Source organism: Bubalus kerabau, chromosome 3 (assembly GCF_029407905.1).
Source record: "Bubalus kerabau isolate K-KA32 ecotype Philippines breed swamp buffalo chromosome 3, PCC_UOA_SB_1v2, whole genome shotgun sequence".
In the NCBI taxonomy this organism is placed as follows: domain Eukaryota; kingdom Metazoa; phylum Chordata; class Mammalia; order Artiodactyla; family Bovidae; genus Bubalus; species Bubalus kerabau.
This window is the reverse complement of record NC_073626.1, coordinates 184,843,224-184,860,319: the sequence shown is the minus strand read 5'-3', so window position 1 is coordinate 184,860,319 and position 17,096 is coordinate 184,843,224. Positions and strand designations below refer to the sequence as shown.

The 17,096-nt window shown below is 60.5% G+C and overlaps 1 protein-coding gene across 6 annotated transcripts in view; it reads right to left on the bottom strand.

Annotated features, from left to right (window-relative positions):
• Positions 1–17,096, bottom strand: part of HSPG2 (heparan sulfate proteoglycan 2) — a 108,384-nt gene that overhangs the window by 1,408 nt on the left and 89,880 nt on the right. For 4 of the 6 annotated variants that reach the window (XM_055574218.1, XM_055574220.1, XM_055574221.1 and 1 more), the window contains 27 exons: positions 16,745–16,879; positions 16,337–16,518; positions 15,557–15,752; positions 15,090–15,269; positions 14,503–14,763; positions 12,590–12,794; positions 11,991–12,088; positions 10,973–11,239; positions 9,792–9,901; positions 9,443–9,590; positions 9,230–9,346; positions 8,514–8,625; positions 7,703–7,847; positions 7,517–7,616; positions 7,263–7,372; positions 7,014–7,122; positions 6,235–6,333; positions 5,663–5,884; positions 5,116–5,360; positions 4,284–4,455; positions 4,070–4,192; positions 3,927–3,983; positions 1,097–1,172; positions 944–1,022; positions 754–824; positions 525–608; positions 36–139 (listed from right to left, as the gene is read on the bottom strand). In XM_055574218.1, coding sequence (XP_055430193.1) covers positions 36–139; positions 525–608; positions 754–824; positions 944–1,022; positions 1,097–1,172; positions 3,927–3,983; positions 4,070–4,192; positions 4,284–4,455; positions 5,116–5,360; positions 5,663–5,884; positions 6,235–6,333; positions 7,014–7,122; positions 7,263–7,372; positions 7,517–7,616; positions 7,703–7,847; positions 8,514–8,625; positions 9,230–9,346; positions 9,443–9,590; positions 9,792–9,901; positions 10,973–11,239; positions 11,991–12,088; positions 12,590–12,794; positions 14,503–14,763; positions 15,090–15,269; positions 15,557–15,752; positions 16,337–16,518; positions 16,745–16,879 — 3,807 coding nt within the window. The remainder of the gene's footprint in view (positions 1–35; positions 140–524; positions 609–753; positions 825–943; positions 1,023–1,096; positions 1,173–3,926; positions 3,984–4,069; positions 4,193–4,283; positions 4,456–5,115; positions 5,361–5,662; positions 5,885–6,234; positions 6,334–7,013; positions 7,123–7,262; positions 7,373–7,516; positions 7,617–7,702; positions 7,848–8,513; positions 8,626–9,229; positions 9,347–9,442; positions 9,591–9,791; positions 9,902–10,972; positions 11,240–11,990; positions 12,089–12,589; positions 12,795–14,502; positions 14,764–15,089; positions 15,270–15,556; positions 15,753–16,336; positions 16,519–16,744; positions 16,880–17,096) is intronic. The other 2 variants (XM_055574219.1, XM_055574223.1) reach the window with 1 other exon arrangement.

Here is a 17,096-nt window from a genome sequence, read left to right as displayed (position 1 = left end):
CCCAGCCCGCCCTGAGGCCGGCCTTCAGGACTTACCAACGTAGATGCTGCCCTTGGTGTTGACCGCCACGTTCGGGCCTGGGGACTGGCCGCTCACCAGCTCCTCTCCGTCCACCTGGATGGAGCCTCTCTGGCCCTCTCTGCATCGGAACAGGAGTCCAGCCCTCACCCGCTATTCTCCCTATTCCCTGTCCTCCCCAGCCCCGTGAGGGTCCCCTCCCTTTATGACAGAGAGGTCCGCCCCCTGCTTCCCAAGCTTTTTCCTGTCCCCCAACCCCCAGCTGGGTGAGAGATCTGGCGCCACACACACAGCTTCTGAGCACCCCACCCGGGTTTCCCCCACCCCCTGGGGTGCTCGTGTGCCCATCCCCGCCCGCTGTCCTGGAAATCTGTGCTCTGGGTGGTGATTGCCCCGCTGACCCCGCCCTCAAATTCTGTCTCCCCAGAGCTCAATGCCTGCCCCCTCCATGTGATGGGGGAACTCTGGCCCCTCACCCCAGTGCCCGGGCGGGGGGGTTCCCTTACCGCAGCGCCGTCACACGATGCCACTCGCCGTCATTAATGGGGTCTTCGGAGACCAGGCGGGCCTCCCCGCTGCCCAGCTGGTAGCTGCAGGCACACAGGCCCCAGAGGGTGTGAGCAGGGGGTAGGACTGGAGTGGGGGAGGGGGGGATGCGGCTGGGGATGGGACCGGAGGGAAAGCCAATGAAGGATAAGGGGGGTGAGGGAAGGGAGAGAAGGGGCCAGGACCCACCTGAAGACGAGGTGCCCGTCCTGAAGCCCAAGACTGATGAAGTCCTTGCCTCGGCCGGACTGTCCCGTCTCCTGCCAGGGAAACACAGCGTCTCTGTGGCCCCAGCGGCTGTGGCCACCCCCTTTCTCTCTTCCCCGGCCACCAAGAGGCTGGGGAGCCTGAGACCCCAGGCTGGATGCCCCACACTCACCTCGCCCTGCCAGACCAGGAGGCCGCTGGCTGTGCTGGTCCGAACCTCCAGCTCGATGGTCTCAGGAACCTCGGGGAGGCTGCGGTGGAGAAAGAGGGTGAGGGGGCAGAAGTCCCACCCCGGGCCCACAGACCTTCCCAACACTGGTCTTACCTCCTGGAGAAGACGCGGCCCGGGAGAGCGAGGAAGCCGTTGTCATAGAAGTAGGCTCCATACTGCCCGGGGGCATCTGTGGAGGGGCAGTGGGGGCAATGCTGGGAGCGCCCCCTACCCCCATGGAGCATCCATCCCGCACGGGTGCCCCTGACCTCCATCTCCACCCCGACCTGTACCGCTCCTAAGGGGCTCTGAACCTGTGGTCCCTGGGGACCAAGGGGGCTGCAGGCAGAATTCAGGGGGCTCTGAACTTGGCTGGGAAAACATTTCAGTTCTGGCCTTGCTCACTTCTCCCTGAAGGTTAGCCGCTGCTTCAATTACGCAGGTAGGAGATGCACTGAAGGTGACTCGGTCGCCAGCGAGAGATTTCCTCAGCCCCGGGGGGTAGTTACAAGCACTTAGAACATTGTTTATGCTTATCGCAGCTGTGGTAGCTGTTGAGACTAACAACCCTGAATCCTGTATTTAATGGTTAATAAAGAAGCAAAAATGTGAATGTTCTGATGAAAGTGAAAGGGGGAGTCACTCAGTCATATCCAACTCTTCGCAATCTCATAGACTGTAGCCCACCAGGCTCCTCTGTCCATGGGATTCTCTAGGCGAATACTGGAGTGGGTTGCCATGCCCTTCTCCAGGGGATCTTCCCAACCCAGGGATCGAACCTGGGTCTTCTGCACTGCGGGTGGATCCTTTACCACCTGAGCCACCTGGGAAGCCCTTTGATAACCTTGTTTCAGGACAATTGAAATTCATTTGAAATCCTACGTGCTTCATTCATTCTGTGTGGTCAACAGGTAGGGTGATCACCCATCCCTATTTGCCGGTTCCTGTTCTGGTTCTTTTTTTTTTTGACTGTGACGGGTCTTCCCTGTGGCCCTCAGGCTCTAGAGCGCACAGGCTCGGTAGCTGCAGCGTGTGGGCATAGCTGCTCCAAGGCATGTGGGATTCTAGTTCCCCGACCAGGGATTGAACCCACGTTCCCTGAATTGCAAGGAGGATTCTTAGCCACTGGACTGCCAGGGAAGTCCCCTGTCCTGTTTTAGCTCTGCAAGTCCCTCATTCCCAGAAGTCTCTCAGTCCTGAGCAGACTGGGACAGCTGGTCACCCAGGTCAGTAGCACGTAAACAGTTCTGAACCCTTGAGTTCCCTCCATCTTACAGACGGGGAGACAGGCTCAGGGGTGAGGGACTTGCCCAGGAAGTGTGAAGCTGGATGGCAGCCCAGATCTTAAGGCTGCATCACTCACCCTGTGTGTGTGGCTATAACATTCCCAACCCTACCTGCTCAAAGCCATTCCGTACCAGCGCTGGCCCCTGGGGCCTGGCAGCTACCAGGGTAGGGGACACATCAGTGGCCCCCACCAGCTGATGAAGGGAGCAGCTAACAGTTACTGAGCACCTACTCTGTGCCAGTTACAGGGCAGGAAGTTTCACATCATCCAGCTACAAACATAATTTTTAACTGGATCCTTGTCACAACCCTATGTCTTTGCTACAATTCACAAAAGCTAATATTCTGCATTTTTTCATACTCTTGAGAGTCCCTTGGATAGCAAGGAGGTCAAATTAATCAATCTTAAAGGAAATCAACCCTGAATATTCATTGGAGGGATGGGTGCTGAAGTTTTAAGCTCCAATTCTTGGGCCACCTGGTGCAAGGAGCTGACTCACTGGAAACAACCCTGATGCTGGGAAAGATTGAGGGTTGTAGGAGAAGCGGGCAGCAGAAGATGATATGGTTGGATTGCATCACTGTCTCAATGGACATGAGTTTGAGCAAGCTCCGGGAGATGATGAAGGGCAGGGAAGCCTGGCGTGCTGCAGTTCATGGGGTCACAAGGAGTCGAACAGGACTTAGGGACTGAACGACATGACAATATTCTGTGTCCGCTGTGGGCCAGGCATTGTTTGAAGCGTTTTAAATACAGTAAAGAATTTTATTCTCACACTAAATTTTTTCCAAAGTTTTGTGGAAGGATGTTGCTTCTTTCTATTTAATACATGAGGAAACTGAGGTACAGAGAGGTTAAGTGACTCACCCAAGTCACACAGGCAGGAAGTGGCAGGGCCAGGATTTGAATCCAGGCCCTTACCCACTAGACCACCACCTCTCCTATTGTATTAGTGATAAGTAAGATATGTATCTAGAAATCAGGTAGCACAAGCCCCGTAAATGATGTTCAATAAATACATTTTTAAATTGGAGTGTAACTGCTTTACAATGTTAGGTTAGCTTCTGCTGTACAGCGAAGTGAATTGGCTATATGTATACTTACATCCTTCCCTTTTGGACCGCCCCTCCCCCACCATCCCACCCATCTAGGTCTTCCCAGAGCACCGAGCTGAGGCCCCCGCGCTATACCGCAGGCTCCTACCAGCCCTTCATGTTACACATGGTAGTAAAATCATCATCATTGCTTTTAAACAAACTGTGGAATGCTCGAGAATGAGGTCCTGCCTTATTCATCGGATGTTTACTGCTCCCGGGCAGGTATGGGTACATGTACGCCTTTGTTGCTTTATGCGTGAATACAGAGCAGAGAACAGAAGTGAGAGGAGTGCGCGGTCACCCAGCCTGCACGCACAGGGCAGACCCGGCGCTAGGCGGCTCGTCTCTCCTTATGCTGTCTCTGCCCAGGGAGCCCCTCACCTGCTCGTCTCTCCTTATGCTGTCTCTGCCCAGGGAGCCTCTCATCTGCACCAGTTTTATTTAGAGGCCAGGATGGAGCAGTGAGGGCAGTGGGTCACTGGAAGAGGAGCTGAGAGACCCAGAGTCTGGGAAGGACAAGTCTGCTCAGCTCCTCTGGCTGTTTATGCCCGGTACATACCGTTGCCCCCGCTGCCTTCAAGATGCCAGTCGGGCCCCACCAGGCCGTGTCCGGAGCCTGTGGGAGGGCAGACTCTGGTCAGTGGGCTGTCTCCAGCCCCTGGAGCCCCGAGGGGGAAGGCGGAGACAAGTCGGGGTGCTTACTGTGTTGGCAGCGTGGGCCTGAAAAGCCGGGGGGACACAGGCAGCGGGTGCCCTGGCAGGTGCCCCCGTGTAGACAGGGCTCGTGGAGCTGGCAAGGGTTCTCCTCGTGCTCACAGAGGTCTCCTGTGGGTCGGGGCAAAGCTGAGTGGGCAGGGGCCGGAGCGGGCGCTGCTCACCCCGTGCCCCCTCTCTCCCAGCCCGGGGGCTCCCCCACCTTTGAAGCCGTCTCGACACAGACACTGGAACTCGTACTCGCCCGCGGGCATGCATGTGGCGCCGTGGCGACAGGGCTGGCGCTCACACGGCGAGCTGTCATAGCACTGCCCGACGCCCCGGCTGCCCAGGAAGCTGTAGGTGAGGTCCAGCCGCTTTCCGTTCACTGACACCTGTGGGCACAGGCACACGGAGGGACCTGAAGAACGCAGCGGGCAGAGGCACGGGTGTGCCAGCAGATGGAGGGGATCAGGGGACCCCAGGCTCCAACTTGAGCAGTGAGGTGGGAGACTAGAGCAGGCAAAGTGTGAAAGTCGCTCAATCGTGTGTCCGAATGTTTGTGACCCCATGGACTATACAGTCCATGGAATTCTCCAGGCCAAAATACTGGAGTGGGTAGCCTTTCCCATCTCCAGGGGATCGTCCCAACCCAGGGATCGAACCCGGGTCTCCTGCATTGCAGGCAGACTCTTTACCAGCTGAGCCACCAGGGAAGCCCAAGAATACTGGAGTGGGTAGCCTTTCCCTTCTCCAGGGGATCTTCCCAATGCAGGGATCGAACCCAGGTCTCCCACATTGCGGGCGGATTCTTTACCAGCTGAGCCATCAGGGAAGGAGGAACAGAGTCCAGGGCCTGCTGTGCGCCCGGGAAACACCCATCACAGTGGTCCCGCCTTGGGATGACCTTTGAAAGCAGGTGCAATCATCCCATTTCACAGAAGAGGAAACTGAGGCTCGGAGGGGGAAGTGTCCAGTCCCCAGCACCCGGGGCTGACTGCAGAAGAAGCGAGACCACCCCGCCTTCCCTGTTGGTGGTCGGGAAGTCTGCTCACCTCACCCACACAGCCGTGGAAGTGGGCGCTCACGTTGGTGGCCGGGGGCAGCTGCACGGCTGGCTCCACGCCGCCCAGGTAGAGCAGGGTGTGCAGGTTGAGGCCCTGGCTCTTGCCAGGTGAGGAGCGCAGCACGGGCCGCCCGCCATTCACCCGCAGGCTGCCATCCTTGTTGAGACGCTCTGCAGACACGTGGTGCCAGCGGCCCAGGGCCAGCGGCTCGGCGCTCCGCAGGACAGCCAGGCCTGGGGAGGACGCCGGGCAGTGTTGGCACGTGGATGGGCCCCCCTGCCCTGGCCCACCCCCCTGCGGGAATTTGAGCAGACACAGAACCTCCTTCAGCCTCTCTGTGCCTCCTGAGGAACCCCCAAAGAGGTCTAGGGACTCGAATCGAGTCAGACGGAGAGAAGGACGCAAAGAACAGGGGTCTCCTGTTGGTCTGACTTCAGAATTTATTCCTCCTGCCTCTTGGGGCCCCAGAGGGCCTGCGTAGTGGGGCACAGAGCCCGGTGCCCATGGCCCGTCTGTGTTTGGTATCCATACTCACCTGAGCCCAGCTCGTATCGGAACTCCAGGTGGCCGCCGACCATCGCCAGGGACACAAAGTCCTCCACCGGCCCACTCTTCCCTCCACTGAACAGCAGCACCCCATCGGGCGCCAGCGGCTTGAACTCCACGTCCAGGCGCAGCTCGTGGTGTGTGTTGGTGAGAGCAGGCAGTGCCAGGTAGGAGTCCGTGCCCGACAGGGAGGGGGTGGTCACGGTCACACCTGCGGCAGCCACAGCTCAGCTGGGGCAGTGGGAACCCCGGGGTCCTGGGGGGCTCCGAGCAGGTAGCCTTCCTCCGGGACCCCTGCTCACCCCCACTGTCCAGTCCCAGAGGCTGGGGACCCGCTGGGCAGTGGCTGCAGCAGCGGCCTTGAGACTCCCTGCCCCCTGGTGCTGCAGAGCAGGCTGGTCTCCCATCAGATCGGGTTCCTCTCTGGGGCCCTTGCTTAAGGAATTCAGGCTCCGGAATAATTGCATCATCCACAGGATCCGTCAGGGCCTCAGGGTGCCCTGCCCAGCTCCCCCTGTCCTCCCTGGGATCCCCGGGGTCTCAGGCCCCCGCTCTGCTTACCTTCCTCACACCTCATCCCCGAGCGGCCCAGGTGGCAGCGGCAGGTGTAGCCGTGGCCGTCGGGCCGGTTCACACACGTGGCGTCGGGTCCACAGGCCTCTGGGGGTGGGGGACACAGTGGGCAGTGAGGTGGGAGGGATATGGAGGTGTCCAGGGAGAGAGAGAGGGGTCCTGATGCCAGGGTTCTACCTACTGAAGCCGGGGCCTCAGCTGGTTAGCCCAGCCAGCCCGGGAGGGCTGCATGGGGAGACGGGGGAGGGGGAAGGGACTTAGGCCAGGGGGATAGCAAGGCGGAGTGAGCCCGTGACTCCGGGTGTTGTTCCTGGAAGACTGCACCCGGGAGGGGGAAGGGACTTAGGCCAGGGGGATAGCAAGGCGGAGTGAGCCCGTGACTCCGGGTGTTGTTCCTGGAAGACTGCACCCGCCTGCACTACGGTGTGGGGGTGAGGAGTCCCTGGGAGGTGGGGGGTGGGATGAGTGCCCTGGTAACAGGTGGTAGATACCCAGGAGCAGTGATGGGGGCCAGGGGCCGTGCCTGGGTGCAGCAAGCGGGGTGAGGCCTTGGGTGGCAGAGATGTGAGGTGGAGGGGAATTGGTGTAAGCGGTGATGGAAGTCAGAAGCCAGGAAGGTCTAAGTACTTGGGGGAGGACCCACGAGCATGGTGAGTACTCAACCGCTGGGGAGGCAGGGGGTGGTTGAGGGTGGGTATGCAGACGCAGTGACGGGCAGAGGGAATAGGCTGGTGTGGCAGCCACGGACGGGGCGGGTGGGTACCCACCTGGGTGGCAGTGCAGGGCCTGTGAGTGCTCACAGCGGCTCCCGGTGAAGCCAGCCGGGCACACACACACATAGCTGCTGCTCTCCGAGTCCTGGCACTGGCCCCCGTTCTGCGAGGCAACCCCCAAAAGTCAGGCTAAGGACACCCTGGCCTTCCCCTGCTTCCCACGGAGTTGGGGAGGGGGGTTCCGTCACGGCCGAGGGCAGTGGCTGGGGGCAGCCAGGAGGAGGGTGCGGCCTGGAGGGTCACCTGGCAGGGCCGGTCCCGGCAGGTGGGGCAGTGGGAGATGCCATGTGCCGTGAGGTTGAGGTCGTGGAAGACGATCTCCTCGCCTTGGATGCGCAGCTCTCGGACACAGCCTGGGGGTGGGGCGGGTGGACAGGATGAGCCAAGGTGGGGGTGCCCGGAGGCCTGGGTGACCACATCCTCCTGGGTGACCACGGGCTCGGCCAGCCCGGGGGGAGGTCTGGCCAGGGCTGCAGGTGGGGGGCAGGGGGGCTCACCTATGAAGCCGCTGCTCAGCCCCGCCTTGGGGATGGCGCCGTAGTCGGGATAGCCGCCCAGGTAGAGCTCCTCATTCAGGTCCAAGCCCTGGAACTTGCCCTGGGCAGAGGGGACATGGGGAATGGCAGCCGGGCTGGGTGGAGGTTGGGGAGGGGTGGGCCTGGGGGGATGGAGCTGGGTCTCACCTGAGAGGTGCCGTTGACCGGCGCCAGGCTGCCCACGATCAGGGAGCCCTGGGTGAGGCTCCGCAGCAGGGTCACGGTGTGGAACTGGCCCAGGGCCAGCGGCGTGGGGTGGCGGATGGTAGCCATGCCTGAGCCTGCGTCAAACCTGCTCCGCGGGGCAGGGGTAGGGGGGCAGGGCAGGAGAGAGAGAATGTGGGGTCTGTAGGGAGGGCCCCAGGCCGGCAAAGGGGTCGACGCCATTGACCGCCTCCCTGCCCACCCCGCCCCTGACCCTCCCCAAGCCTTCTCCCCCTTACACCTGTTCCCTGGGAGCTTGTCCAGAGCCGCCCCAGGGGCTCCAAGTGTGCCTGGCTCCAGGCCCCTGCAGCCTAGCACGTGGCCTCACTGCTCGTCTGAGGACCCTCTCTGCGATCACGTTTTCTTTCCTTCCTAGTTTGCGGCTGGTGTCCCCCAACCAGGACATTACATTCCCACAAGGGCCAGAATTTGATCCGTTGTGTTTATCTCTCTATCGGTGCCTGGCACACATTCAGAAATGACTGCTGAATGAATGAATGAATGAATGAAGGAGTTCTGGCCAGCAGCCTTGCCCTGGAAGGTCGCTCTCAGCATCACTGAGTGTTCAAGCTGCAGTTTTGTGCATGTCAGAGGCTGGTTCCTCCACCACCGGCCGGTGGGCTGTGCTGACCCCAGCAGAACGGAGGTCATCGAGGATAACAGCCACATCTTCTTCCTGCCCCTGATCGGAATTCCTGCAGTCTAGTCCCCCAGCGCCCCCTCCCCCATAAACTGGGAGGGTGAGGGTTCTCACCGGAACTCGGGCCTCCCGCCCACGAGGCCGAAGGAGATGAAGTCAGGCTGCCTGTTGGCCAGGTTGGCAGGGCTCCCTGGGATCTGCTTCTGCCCGTTGTATAGCAGCATCCCTGGCGGGCACGGCTGTGTGAGGGCCTCCCCGTCCACGCCCCCACCCCACCGCCCCCGCCCCAAGCTGGGGAGCCCGCCCCTCCCTCGGGCACATCCCACGCAGCCAGGGCGTCTCACTCTCAGGACAGGACCTCAGATAGAAGGGCCTTGCTGAGAGTCCCTAGAAAGAAGCTGAACTTGCTCCACTTATGAGGGAGGGTCAATCTGAAGAAGGAGCGGGAGGCAGAGAGACTCACCGGAGTAGAGAAGAAGGCCTGGACAGTGCAAGTCAGAGACCCATAAGAGGAGGGAGGAGACAGATGAGAGAGAGAGAGAGAGAGAGGGGAGGAAAGGGTGAGGGGGGAGGAGGGACGAGGGAGCGGAGGCGGGGCAGGAGGGTGGGGCGGCCGCATTGTGGCAGACTTGGAGGCAGGAGGCTTGGGAACAGGCATCTCAGAGGAGTGGATGGAGAAGTAAGGCGGAGGAGAGAGCCAGAGCAGGGGAGCCCGGCAGGTCTGGGGGCCCCGGGACAGGGGGGTCCGAGGACCAGCGGCTGCCAGGGCTGCTGCCACGCTGGCAGGGACCGCGGAGATCCCCAGCATCAGCTCCGCTCCCGCGGCTCACCATCCGCGGAGTCTGGCCGGAAGGTGATCTTGATCTCAAACTTCCTGTAGGCGTCCTTGATGGTGGGCAGCGGCAGGAAGGAGTAGGGGGTCTGCGTGAAGTAGGGCACCACACGCTCTGTGGGCAGAAAGCACAGTTCCAGACAACACTCCCCGGGGCGGGGGCAGGGTGCGGCCGCTCCCCCGGCAGGGGTGGGGGGGTGTGTGGTCTCACCTGGCACCTGCAACTGGGCGAAGGCCTTGACCTTGCCCTGGCGGTTGGTGGCGGTGCAGACGTACGTGCCCGCATCCTGGGGCTGGACCGAGGGCAGCAGCAGCATGTGGTTCTCTAGACGGCTGTCGGGCGGCAGGTTCCCGTCCAGCTGCAGACACACCAGCACTGTGACCCTGGCCGTGGCCGGCACCTCCGTGGGGCCTGCCCCTCACCCCCAGTCTGGGGCCCCCACCCTCAGACCCGGAGCGCAGACTCTGTGCCAAGCCTGAGGGTCCTGGGGACAGTGACACACAGAAGACCTGGTTCCAGCCATTCAGGCACACCTGCCGGCCCCCTGCCCAGCAGTTACCTTGCTCCAGGTGATTTCAGGAGAGGGGTAGCCAGAGACCATGCAAGGGAAGACAGCTGTAGAACCCGCGGGCACGCGGACCTCAGGGGGCGTTGAGATCTGGGGCAAGGCTGAGAGGAAGGAGGGGGACGCAGGCCGTCAGCCTGATGGCGGCCACTGCCTGACTCGTTTAATCCTCACGCCCTCCCTGGGAGGGAGGCACTGTCTCCCCGTTTCACAGATGAGGGAGCTGTGGCTTGGAGGCAAAGGAGCCGTTCACTCCTGGTTGCAATGATGGAACCTGGCAGAGCCAGGGCTCGGGGACATGTCCAGCTGAGTCCACAGACTGAGCCTCGAAAACCCACCGGGCTGGAACATTGTGCAGCCCTCGGGGGACCTGAAAAGGGGGTACTATGGCAGCGGGGTGAGTTTGGGGGCGAGTCAGAGGGCCTGGGGTGAAAAGGAATAGCTTTTGAAGAACACACAGATTATAACTGCCTGGTATCATCTATGCCCGTGTTTCAGTTCTTTGTTTTAATTTAAAAATCTTTAATCTTTTTTGCCATGCCACGTGGCATGTGAGATCTCAGTTCCCTGACCAGTGGACTGAACCCTCACGCCTGGTAGTGGAAGCATGAAGTCTTAACCGCGGGGCCACCAGGGAAGCCTCAAGTTTTACTGCCTCGTATATCTGCTTTGTGTCTGTGTTGTCCCTGCCATCAGTGTGGGCTACAGGCCCTCCTCACAGAGCAGGCAGTCCTTCAGGTGAGGACTACGCATCTGATTTTCTCCTGATGCCCCGTGGCACAGGTTTCCCTGCGAGTTCCAGCTGCCCCAGAGGACCACTCACGTCTATCCCCTGCTGCACCTGCTTGTTAGGAAAAGTGAAAGTGAAAGTGGCTTGGTCGTGTCCAGCTGTTTGTGACCCCATGGACCATACAGTCCATGGAATTCTCCAGGCCAGAACACTGGAGTGGGTAGCCTATCCCATCTCCAGGGGATCTTCCCAACCCAGGAATCAAACCGGGGTCTCCTGCATTGCAGGGGGATTCTTTACCAACTGAGCTACCAGGGAAGCCCTGCTTGTTAGGAAACCCGCTCCCTAAACACACTGAGCTGAAACTCCCCGCACGAGTGGGAAGAAGGAGGAGGGCAGGGTGGGCAGGAGGCGGCCGAGCACGCCCAGCCCCCCCGGCCCTCACCTTGCACGAGCAGCAGCACGTGGGACTGAGTGGTGCCCGCGGCGTTGGTGGCGGTGCAGCGGTACTGCCCTGCGTCGGCCAACTCCACGCGGGCGATCCTGACGATGCCTCCGCTCTGCACGATACCCGGCCGCAGGCGCCCGCCCACTTTGCTCCACGTCACCTGGGGCTTGGGGTCCCCCAGGGCCAGGCACTCGAACTCTACGGCGTGGCCAACCACCACGGACTGCACGGAGGTCCGGATGTTGATGAGTACGGATGGCAGAGCTGGGGAGGATGGTGGTAGATGGGGTGAGGCCAGCCGGCTGAGGCCCGGGCTCGGGGAGGCCGCAGACAACCCCGGACAGGTGGACACTGCAGCCGAGGCCGCCATCATTTCGCTTGCCTTTTCCTGTGCCCACTTCTCAGCACACGCACTTGTTAGCTCTTTCGTTCATTCACTTCCTCACGGGTGCATCCGCCGTCATTTTCACTGGTTTGTCTAAGCACCCACAAACTCCACGCATCTTCCTTCTCCCCGCCCTCCTTTGCAAGATTCATAAGCTCCCTTACTCTCTGCTAGTGAAAGTTGTTCCGTCGTGTCCGACTCTTTGTGACCCCCTGGACTATACAGTCCATGGGATTCTCCGGGCCAGAATACTGGAGTGGGTCGCCTTTCTCTTCTCCAGGGAATCTTCCCAACCCAGGAATCGAACCCAGGTCTCCCACATTGCAGGTGGACTCTTTATCAGCTGAGCCACCAGGGGAGCCCAGATGTAAGCAAGATACAATCAAATAATTCTCTTTATTTGTACACATTCAAGGGGTTTCTTTGGAGAAGGAAATGGCAACCCACTCCAGTATTCTTGCCTGAAAATTCTATTAACAAAGGAGCCTGGTGGCTACAGTCCATGCGGTTGCAAAGAGTTGGAAATCAGAGTGACTATCACTCACTCAAGGGGTTTCTTGGGGAATATGGTCCCTAAGCCTTTCATCTCTGTCCCCTGCTCTTAGTAGAAGCCTGAAGCCACCCTCCTACCTTGGACAACCAGCTGGGCACTGGCCTGGGCCTGTCCCCATGGTCCCTGGGCCTGGCACACATAGGTTCCTTGGCAATTCTGGTCCAAGTTCTGGATTCTGTGAAGAAGCAAATAAGACATCAATGAATAAAAACAACTGCTGAGAATATTTGGCAACTGTGTAGGAGTTAAAAGCTGTCAGAGATCAGCACAGGATGTAAATTTCTAGTCTCCCCAGAACCTTGGGAGACGAGCAGGGAGGGTGAATGTCACCACACCCATTTCACACCAAGACCTTCTGGTCTAGAGCTCAGGGTCACACAGTTATCAGGCAGCAGAGCTGCAATCTGGGCCACGTGTATGTAACTGGCCCCAGAGCCTGTTCAACTTGCCTTTAACAACAAGACAGACATGGGCCACTGAGGACTGCAGCCCTTCCCTGTGCTGAGCGCTGTGTTAAGTGCTCTGGGGTCTCGCGTAACCCACTGCATGACAGACAGCCCTGAGGCTCAGGGAGTGACTTCTCAAGGCCATCGTTGCATGCTCAGCCCTCCCTGTAGGGCAGGGATTCCAACAGCCCCACTGTGTGCCTGGGGTGGGGGCGCCGCACCCCACTCACCGGAGCACCCCATCATGCACGCTGTGGCCGGGAGGCAGCGGACCCCCCTCCTTGACCCAGCGGAGCTGGGTGCCTGGGTCGCTGGGCACGACACAGTGGAACTCCACGCTGGCCCCTATGCTCTTGGTCTCCAGCTGAGGCGTGACCTGGACTGTGGGTGCAGATCCTGCTGGTGCGGGCGTGGCAGGGAGAGAGCCAGAGGGGCCTGCGGGGACAGGTACGAGCTTGTGAGAGTGTGTGTGTGTGTGTGTGTGTGTGTGTGTGATATCTCCGATGCTGTGCCAGGACCCGGGAACCCCCATCCTAACATTCAAAGGACTTACTTCTCCCATTTGCCTCTCTGACCAGGGTAAAAAGACCCTTTACTGGCAGATTCATTCACCTGCTCACTTGTTTAGTTATTTAATCAACACATATAAGGGTCTGTGGGGACTTCCCTGGTGGTCCAGTAATGAAGAAACCACCTCCCAAGGCAAGGGACGCAGGTTCAACCCCTGGTCAGGGAACTGAGGTTCCACGTGCCGTAGGACAACTAAGCCTGCAAGCCACACCTGCAGAGCCTGGGTCACGACTAGAGAGACGACCGCACGCTGCAACGAAAGGTCCTGTGTGCTGCAGTTAAGACCCAACGCAGCCAAATAAATGCGTATGAAAGAAAAAAAGTCTGTGCAGTGCTGGACTGTGCTTTCACAGGCTCCTGGACTTCGGGAGGGTTCGGTCTTGGAAAGACTCGGACATTTGAAGGAAGGACAGCAAAAGCTATTTTGACCCTAGTCTAAAACAGGAGGGGGCTTCCCTGGTGGTGCAGGGGATAGGAATCTGCCTGCCAGTGCAGGGGAAAATGGATTTGATCCCTGATCTAAGAAGATGCTCCTTGCCACTGAGCAACTAAGCCCGGGCACCACGACTACCGAAGCCTGTGCTCTGGAGCCCAGGAGCTGCAACTGCTCAGCCCGCAGACCACAGCTACTAAGCCCCTGTGCCCAGGGCCTGTGTTCCGCAACAAGAGAAGTCACTGCAGCACGAGACAGCAGCCCCCACTTCTGCAACTTGAGAGGCCCCTGCAAAGCAGTGAAGACCCAGCACAGCCAAAAATCAATCAATCAATCAATAAGTGAATAAGAATTTACAGAAAATAGGAAGATCCCAGGTGAAGGCACCTACCTGTCCGGGTAGGTGAGTGGGTCAAATGCATATTACCACCATTTACCAAGCGCCCACTACCTGCTCCAGGCTCTACATACGTGTATCTTTCTAAGTCAGCCTGTGTGCTAGCCTCGTCCTCTCTACCTGACAGGATGAAAACAATGAAGCTTGAGGTCCACTGACTTGGCCAAGGTCGCACAGCCATCAGGCAATGGAGCTGGGGCATTGAACCCAGGACCCGGGCTGACTCTGGCCTGGGGCTCCCAAGGAGACCACGGAGACGCTGGATTCCCTGGAAACCTGCTGAGAGCCTGGGCAGCTGGGGTGCTGCCCCAGCACACACTCCTCGTGGTCACCGTCTGGCATTTACACGGCCCGTTCTGGGTGCTGTGGGTGGACAAGCCCGGAGCTGCTAGGTCCGGACTCGGGCCCTGCCCTGATTGTCCAGTCTGGCAGGTGAGGCAGGCTGGGGTACTTATGTAAACATAGCCTCCGGCAGTGTGAGGTCAATGTCCAGGAGCGGGGCGGGGGACACAGCGGTGAGAGCTACAGGTGCCGAGAGCAGTGAGTCGGGTCTTTCTGGAGGAGGCAGGCCTGCCTCGGGCCTTGGGGAACAGGGAAAAGGCAGGAGTTCCCGCTAGAGTAATCAAGGGGGGGCTTTGTGCCCCAAGTGAGGTGCCAGCTGTGGGGTAAGTGAAGGGCTCAGACGAGTGCCTAGAGGAAAAATGGACCCCCCGTCCTGCCCAGCCTGAGCCGCAGCCGCTCACCTTGGACGAGCACCTGGGCGAAGGCCTCAGCCAAGCCCACCCTGTTGGTGACCTGGCAGCGGTAGCGGCCCGAGTCCTCAGGGGCCGCGGCCTCGAACAGCAGCAGCTCGTTCCTGGAGGTGGCCCTTGCTGGGAGGTGGCCACCCACACGGCTCCACTGGAAGGTCAGCGGGGGGGTCCCGTGAGCCAGACACTGCAGCTGCACGGCCTCCCCGGCTCGCACCGAGGCGTGCTCCGGGACGGTGGTGGCGTAGGGCGGGCCTAGGGTCGGGGGTGGGGGTGGGGGAGACACAGAGGTCAGGGCGGCAGCTGGCGCTGGGCCCCAGCAACTGGCCAAAGGGACCGGCGAAGCCGAAGGATGCTGAGCCCCGAGGACTGGGGATGAGGGCAGGCCAGGTCCCAGGCGGGCATGTGCGTGTTAGGGGAGGGCAGGCTCCCGGGGTCTGGAGGGGTCTGCGACCCTCCAGATGGGGCTCCTGGGGTTCCATCTGGGACGGACGTGGAGCCTGGCTGGGGGTGGTGAGGGGCGCTTGGACCTCCATGCGGTGCAGAGAAGGTAGCCTGGGGAGGGTGGGCCAGGGCCTTACTCTCTACGTGCAGGACGACGGTGGCCTCTGCGTGCCCGGCCGGGCTGGAGGCGTTGCAGATGTACTGGCCCGAGTCCTGCTGGGCCACCCGCGGGATGATGAGCGTGTCGCCTTCCAGCCGGTGCTGCCAGGGCAGCGGGGAACGCAGCTTGGACCAGTGGATGGTGGGCTTGGGGCTGCCTGCAGAGTGGAGCGGCAGAGGTTGGTCTGCGCTGTCCCCCAGGATTGGCTGGGGGGCGGCGTGGTCAGGAAAGGACTTGGGCGAGCTTGCTTTTTCATGGGGGCCGCTAAGCGGGCCCCTGAGCCATCGCTGGGTGACTGCCCCCTCCCTGGGCATGACACCGTCTTTGGGTCTCCAAAGATGTCTAAATTCTGGGCCCGCGGCTCCGCCCGCCTCGTGGGCCCGCACCCCCGCCCGCCCGTGGGCCCGTGCCCCCGCCTGCCCGTGGGCCCGCGCCCGTCCGCACCTGTGGCTGAGCAGCGCAGGGTGGCTGTGTGTCCGGCTTCCACGGTCAGCTCGACTTCTTCCACCTGGACCTGGGGGGCCCCCGGGGCCACGGCACCCGTGTCTACAATCACTTCCACTCGCTTCTGCGCCGTGCCCAGTGCATTCTGAGCTAGGCAGACGTAGGTGCCCGCATCTGACGGTTTAGCTGATGAAATCTGGAAGAAGCAAGAGTCTTGGTTAGGGGGCTTTGAGGGGGGTACCTTGGCGGCAGCCCCTAGCTTTTGGCTTGGTTTTAAACTCTTTCCTCTACTTGTTCATCCGTTTTTAGCTTTCCTATTTGACTGGTTACTTGAGGGCTCACACTCAAGACGTCCCACCAGTCCACGCATTTACTTGCCCATCCAGTCACCCCACCCCTCTGTTCATCCATCCATATACCATCCACCCATCTACCCTCCCATCCATCTACCCACTCATCCACCCATCTACCTACCCACCCACCCACTCATCCATCCACCTACCCATCCACCCACCCATCCATCCATCCACCCACCCATCTATCCATCCACTGACCCACCCCACCACCTATCCTTCAATCCGTTCTTTCCTCCTTCCCTTTTCTCCACTTTCCTTCTTTCTTCCTGACTGTCTTCCAATCTACCCATCATCCGCCTAACCCTCCCCTTCTCCACCAATTCATCACCCATCTGGTGACCCACCACTCTCTCCTCCAAGTATCTGCTCAAGGATGGGCTCTGACTGGGCCTCAGGTCCAGAGGTGAGACCTCCCTGGCCTCACCTGCAGCACTGTGTGGCTGTCCAGGAGCCCATGCGCCCGCTGCTCCAAGTGGGTGGGGGCACCGATCCGGGTCCAGCGAGCAGAAGAGCGGGGCTCCCCGGAACTGACACACTCCAGGGTGACGTCCTTTCCCAGCTTCACCCGCACAGGGCCCTCGGGGAGCACGGACACCGTAGGGGGCCCTGTCCAGAGGAGCGGCATGGCTGACACACACGCGGGGCCCTGCTGGCCACGTGCCCTGTCACAGCCCCCTTGTCGGCAGCTGCCAGTGGGCACTGGTCTCCCCACTGAACCCACGTAGGGACCGAGGCTCAGAGAAGGAGAATGCCCAAGAGAGAGGCGAGGGGCAGAGGTGGGAATTGGGGCTGGAAATAGGAAGGCAGAGCCTGCGGGGTCGAAGGCCCTCACCATGCACGCTGAGGTTCACGACACTCTGGGCCACGCCGTAGGCATTGGAAGCCACGCAGCGGTAGGTACCGTGGTTGCTGGGCCGGGCGCCCACGATGGTGATGATGGAGCCATTGGGGCTGATGCGGACGTTGTCTGGCATCAGGGAGGGTACGGTCAGTGAGGGTGTCCTCCTGCCTGGGAGCTGCCAGGAGGCGCACCAGCGCCCCATGCCCCAACCCCTCTGGTCTGGGTGTATCCAGCTCACGAGGTCACAGATGACCAATGAAGATGGAGACACTTCTGGGTCCGGCCCTGTCCTCATCCACATTGGGACATCCAGACCCCAGGGAGAAGGGCTTTACCAAGGGTC